This window comes from Tinamus guttatus, unplaced genomic scaffold, assembly GCF_059628265.1.
Source record: "Tinamus guttatus ecotype Peru unplaced genomic scaffold, ASM5962826v1 Tinamus_guttatus_pri_ptg000246l, whole genome shotgun sequence".
Taxonomy (NCBI): Eukaryota; Metazoa; Chordata; class Aves; order Tinamiformes; family Tinamidae; genus Tinamus; species Tinamus guttatus.
This window is the reverse complement of record NW_028288780.1, coordinates 672,773-679,173: the sequence shown is the minus strand read 5'-3', so window position 1 is coordinate 679,173 and position 6,401 is coordinate 672,773. Positions and strand designations below refer to the sequence as shown.

Here is a 6,401-nt window from a genome sequence, read left to right as displayed (position 1 = left end):
GGGCTGGGGCGCGGGGGCGCGGGCCGGTGCGCGGGGCGGCGGCGGGCGGCGCGGGGGGGCGGCGCGGCGGGCGGCGCGGCGCGGGGGCGGCGGGGGCGGCGAGCGGCGCGGCGGCGGCGCGGGGCGCGGGGGGGCGGCGCGGCGGCGGCGGCGGCGCGGGGCGCGGGGGGCGGCGCGGGGCGGCGCGGCGGCGGCGGGGGGCGGCGGGCGGCGCGGGGCGGCGCGGCGCGGGCGGCGGCGGCGGCGGCGGCGCGGGGGGCGGTGGCGGCGCGGCGCGGGGGGCGGCGGGGCCGGCTTCGCCCTGCCAGGACCTGCCGGGCTCCATTCACGCCAACAAGTTTGGGAGAATGTTGAGTTCAATCGCGCCGGAGCGCCGCGATGGAGCAGAGCTCGCTGCAGGTACCGCGCCCGCGCAGCGCCCGCGCCGCCCCGCGCAGCGCCCCCCCGCGCCCCCCCGCCCCCCCGCGCCGCGCCGCTTGCGCGCTGCCTGCGCGGCGCCGCCGCTGCGCGCTGCCTGCGCGGCGCGGCGCGGGGGCTGCGCGGCGCGCTCACGGCGCCGCCGTGTTGTTGTTCCCGCAGTGGGTCGGCGCCCCGTGCGGCTCGCACGGCCCCTACGTGTTCTACAAGGCGTTCCGCTTCGCGCGCCGCGGCGGCGCCCGCCCGCGCGTCCTGGCGCTCGGCGACTTCTTCTTCGTGCGGAGCGGCGCGGAGCAGCCCGCCTGCATCGCCGAGCTGCAGCTGCTCTGGGAGGAGCGCACCAGCCGCCAACTTCTCTCCAGCTCCAAACTTTACTTTCTCCCCGAGGACACCCCGCAGGGCAGGACCAGCGACCACGGCGAGGTAGGAGCTCCGCGCGCGCGCCGGTCCCGTGCGCGGCCCCCCGCCCCGCGCACCTGCGCGAGCCGCGTCGCGCGCGGACCCCTGCGGCGCCCCGCGCGCCCCGCGTTAAGCAGCCGCCGGCCCGCATCGCTGCGCTCCGGTACTCTGCGGGCTTGGGCTTATTTATTTGTTGATTTATTTATAAATACTGCTCGGTGCACTTAAGCAGGGCGGATATTACGAAATGGAGGCTGGGGGGGATCAAGAGCCGCGCAGCTGGAGGGCCCACTGCTGAGTAAAGAGGTAGATGACAGGTAGGGCAGCGCCCCGCGCACGCTGCGCCCCGGCCCACCCCGCGGCCCCCTTCCTGCCCTGAGCGGGGGTGAAACGGACCCCCGCAAAAACCCACGGCCTGGGGCAGGGGTCGCCCAGGGCTTGGGCTTGGGGGCACTCGTGAGGACAGATTGCGCTGGGGGCTGCTGTATGCTGCTGCCGAGCCCCTGCCCGGGAGCCGCGGGAGAGCTAGGGATGCTCCAGTGCCGGGGACCGCCTAAAACTGCGTGTGTGCGTGTGCGAAATGAAAGATGTTTGGGGGGGAGGGGACACAAATCATTTTAATGCATCCTAATGATGGGCTCACGCTACTGCATGAGGAGCGTCGGAGGGAATTAACACTGCCGCCGCAGGGAGCGTGGCACTGGCCGGGATGCGTGTGCGGACGCTGCCGGCCGGGAGGCTCGTGCTCCTCACGGGGCGCCCTGCGCCGCCCGGCCGCGCCGAAGCGCGTTTCGGCTACGGCACGCCTGGAAATTATGCAAATGGGCGCCGTGCCGCACCGGCATCATCCTGGCAAACGTTAGAGCAGGTAAAAAGTTTGCTCATGCAGTCGGGTTTTACACCCCGCTGATGTCATTTCCCCTCTGGCCTCAGTCAGTCACTCGTTAGCTGCGCAGCTCCGAGGGATGCTCGGCTGGCAGGGAGCCCCAGGCCGGCGCCCAGAGCCAGACCTAGCGGGGCTGCACGGCGCTCCCACCGGGAATCGCCCCGTGCTCGCTCCCACGGGCTTCGCTGCCGCTTCCCAGGAGCAGCGCTGGGAAATGGGACGGGGGCTTCACGTGAGCCAGCCGGCTGCAAGGACCCCCGGGCACGAGTGAGCAGGGGGCGATGGCGAGTGGGGTGCATCGTCTCTGCAGGCGTCTTCACTGGCATCAGGCTCACTGGCATCAGGCTCTGTGGCATCGACTTGCGTGTGGTTTTTTTTTTTTTTTTTCTTTAAACAATTTTTTATAATAGCAGCGGTGACCCAGCGAGGCCGTTCTGCTCGAGGCTGCTCGGAGGAAAAGCGGCTGACACGGGATGCAGAGGCTCTGGTGCTCAGGAAATGTCTGATTGGGGTATTTGATCTGATTGCCAAATGTTTGTGCTAATCAGCCATGAGTGTAAATACGAGTCTTTTTATAGCGCGCGGGATGCATCATCCTGCACATGGAAGCATAACCCTGCGCGCTGCTGGAACTGGGTGCTGCTGTGCACCCAGGCTCTGGTGCGATCCTGCTGCGGGGGGACCGGGCTGGGGAGCCCAAAAGCTTCATGCTGGGGAGAGCCACGAGGCCTTCGCGTATGATGTAGGTTTGGCCGCACTTCACAGAAAACTTCCCTGCCTCTTTGAAAATGCGGGTGCCTGGGTTGCATTCATTGGACTACGCTTAATACATATCAAAACTGGCACTTGAGGGATCCCGGGAAGGTGTTTGAGATGACATGTGCATTCTCCAAGATCCGCAGGCCGGTTCATTTGGGCAGTGGGACGCTCGCTGGTTCCGCCTGGCGCCTCGGCCACCGACGGCCCTTGGCTCATTCACCAGAACCCAAGTTTACTACGAATTCCTGTTGATTTCCTCTGTGGTACCAAAGCGCGTGGGTCTGATGCAACGCCCTGTGTCTTGCAAATAACCCTTACTCATGCAAGCCCTCTGCTTGAGTAAGCATTGCTCACGCAGGGCAGAGGAGAGAGCGAGTTTCCTGTAATTACTTTCCTAGCACTAGCTTGCATTTTCCAGCTAATTTGGAGGTGAGGGGGAAAAAAGAAAGGAACAAAAGAAAGAAAGTTGCGCTATAAATGTGTGTCATTTTTAATTGCGGAAGAGATTCTTCCAGAAAGTTTGGGAAGGTGGCAGCTCTCGTGGCTGCTGGCTGCAGTCTCACGCATTTCCAAGGTCTCTCCACACAGGTGGGCGCTGCCCGGCCACCCCTGCACACCAGTGTGGTTGTTCATTGCTCCTCAGCCCCTGCCCAAGACCTTCCTGCTCCCTTTGCCTGGGCACAGGGCTCTGATTCCTCATCTGGATCGAGGGCTGCCCCGCTAGAGCCTCCGGTCCGCGGCGCGTCTCCCGTGCTCGCGTCTGTCGACGTTGGTAGCGGCAACACGTTTCAAGCACGCAGATGATGGTTGTTAAAGGGTGCTTTAAAAATCATGCTAATAGCATCAATCTCCAATGTACACTTGCTCAAATTAATTCAGCTTTGGAAATCAGGCACACTGTAATAGCAGCGTTAGCGAAATGACATTTGTCATAAAATATCATGGTTTTGGTAATTGCATATCCACGCTGTATATTTTTATCTCTCTCACCACCAGGAGCATATGCTGGCAAAGGAATGAGAGGGCAATGATATTACTCAGAGAAGCCACATGTTGCTAGCCATTAGCCAGCAGTCTGGCATCTCTGGGCACTTATGGCAGATTCTCTTTATAAAAAACACAACAACATTTTTTTATTTTTTTTTCCCTTTTCCCTTTTGCCTCCATTTCCCAGTGTGCTCAGTCTGCAAAGTAACACCCACTGCTCCCCAGAGTTGCTGTTCCCGGTCTGATCAGTGGCACTAAACATTAAACTCTTGTCTTTGGAGAATAATAGGCCTCACATGGTACACCCTCCAGCATGTTGAGATACTGTGCAGGCTGGAAAATAAAAATGTTCTAATTGTGTCTTTTAAATAAGCATAGGAGTGAATTAATTAGACTATATTTTGTCTTTAGTTGCTTAGTTACACAATAGTATTCCTAAGCACAAGTAAGATAAATTGGCTCTTTTTGTGCTGCTTGTCCCTTAATCATAATTACTGTATTGCTCAGGAGAGTAACACACACATAGATTTTGCATTTTTAATAATATTCAAAGTATATGCATACAATATAGAAAGTATGTTCTGATTCAAGCCCTTATATGCTTTTACTCAGGAAGTTCTGCTGTTGTGGGAGCAATATTTGCATTAGTTGCTCAGAGATGTAGTTCTGGGAAATACATAATTGAAATATTCTTGCAATGCTTGTTCTGGCCCTTTCATTCGCATTCAAAATAACAATGCCTTAAGTCTCCGAACAGTCATCCACTCCTGATTTAAGAGCTTTCTTCTTTGTGTGTGTGCGCGCGCGTGTTTGCGCGGGTGCAGGGTGGGTTCGCGCCCAGGGTTAACCCTGCCGAGACCAGGCGCTCCCGGGATTCAGCACGTCCTGCCGAGTGGAGCTTTTTATCCCGCAGCTGAAGCGCAGTCAGGAGCTCGGACGAACATGGGCATTTTATGGCGTCGGTCCAATGACCTTAGTGCTTGGCAGGCGTCCATGTTTCCGCGCGAAGGTGCCAGGCTTACAGATAATGAGAGAGTTTGTTTTCCTTTTCTAGGTATTTTTAAATCTTTCTTTGCAAGCTGTGGTCTCGGTTTCGGGGGGCTCCTGGGGGCAGAACTGTGGGTTTCTGCACCGGGGAGGCTGGCGAGGGCCTGACGAGCTCCGCTCCGTGCGTGTACGCGAAAATTGGCTCCATTGTTCTCGAGTCTGAAAAGCAAGTAAATTATTTACAGATATTTGCTAATTAAAGCACATATTGTTTTACCAGCACAATAGAACATAATATAACAAAAGACAAAAGAATAAGCTTGCATAATTTAAACCTGCTAATGCAACATACTCCTTGTTAAGAAAAAAATATAATTATGTAATCCACAAGGAGAGCTCTTCGTACTGTAACTGTAGTAGGCAAAATTAGGAACGAATTGCTTGTCAACTTGCCTGAACTAAAACAACTCTTTGAGATCTGCAAGCCATCTGATGGGAAAGCATTTTGACTGAAGCCTATTTTCTCCTCGATCAGAACTTCTATCTGCAGTGACAGATATAAATTCAATTTGAACCTCTGTTCAGCAACGGGAGGAGAGGAGAAAAAAAAAAAAAAGGAGGAGGCTCGTGGTAGAAATGTGAAATCTGGCTGCTTGCATCCGTCCCTGCGAGCACTCCATCTCCACCCCACTTCTGGCCCGAGTTTAACCAGGAGCCCACAAAGTAGCCCACAGAAACCTTGTGCTGCCTTGCCCCAGGCATTGAGTGCACAGCTCTCTGGAAATACTGAGTCAAGAGGAAGAGGAGATTTATTAATGCCAAGGAAAGGGAATACCTTATGGCTGTAGGTGCCATCCTTGTGGTGTTGTCCTTGTGGTTGCCATGCCCTGGGGTTGGCCAGGGCGCCGGTGGATGTGGTGAACGTGTCAGGACTCAGCGCTCTCCATCAGCGCAGGTTCCCAGTGGCCGCGCGCGGCGGCGCTCGGGCTGGGAGGACAGCGCAGCGCCCGTCACCTGGGTGTGACGGGATCGCGACGGCCCTCGGCAGCGCCCGATGAAGGGCAGCGCTGAGGGGCTCTGCCTGCGCCTCGGCACAGTCCTCCCGTGCACCCGGTGAATTCCTGGGCTGCTCCATCGTCTTTTTTGAGTCTCCTTCTCATGTGTGCTCTTATGCAGAGCAGTAGTCCTGCAGCCACCCGCATCTCCCAGCTGCCATGTCTATGTCTCGATACCCGTAGAAAGGCTGAACAGGGCACGTCCAGCAGCCAGACCTCCCCCGTGGCACAGCCGGGTCTGTCAGCTCGTCTGTGATCCCGCCGTGTCCCCCTGCTTCGCTGCCACCAAGTTTGAGTTCAGCCAACCAGGTTTCTGCTGGTGTCCCAGAGCCTCGTGTGGACCTGCTCGTGTCCCAGAGCCCTTGGGAGTAGCTGTGTGACGGAGTCGGGACCCGCTCGTAGCAGGGATGCAGCCTGGCGCCTTGGTCTGAGCACAGTGGCCATCACGTGCGGGCGGTGGTGCTTCCATCGCTGTGTGTGGGGTGCACGCGCCTTTCCTCCCAAATCCAGTTTGGCTTTTCCTGAGCGGGAGCGTTTCTGGGAAGCCCCCTCCTTCCTTTCCTTGCAACATGACCTGCCCTTCCTAGAGAGGCCTCGAATATGGAGCTGGGCTCGTGGGGCAAGAGCCGTGTCATTGTGCCCCTTATGAGAACCTCCATTTTGCCCATGTGGCAGAACACTAAAACATACGTAGGATGGGAAAAAAAAAGCAAAAACAAAGACAGCCCACCAGAATAACAGAACCCTTTAAGTCCAAATGAAATATACAGTTCTATTATCCTCAGTGAATGTAGTTTATATGAGTTGAATTGTATTTTCTTTTTCCTGTGGATGAATGTGTTTTCATCATCAATGTACTGGGTTATAAAATATGTGTCCGCAGCTATCTGCTGTGCTAAAGGTTTCAGTAA

General features: G+C 57.1%; 1 protein-coding gene across 1 annotated transcript in view; it reads left to right on the top strand.

The window, feature by feature from the left end:
- The first annotated feature begins 337 nt into the window (after positions 1 to 337).
- The window catches only part of ARID5B (AT-rich interaction domain 5B), a 97,377-nt gene continuing 91,313 nt past the window's right edge, over positions 338 to 6,401 (top strand). The window contains exons 1-2 of the mRNA XM_088526322.1: positions 338 to 399; positions 580 to 840. Coding sequence (XP_088382448.1) covers positions 379 to 399; positions 580 to 840 — 282 coding nt within the window. The 5' untranslated portion in view covers positions 338 to 378. The remainder of the gene's footprint in view (positions 400 to 579; positions 841 to 6,401) is intronic.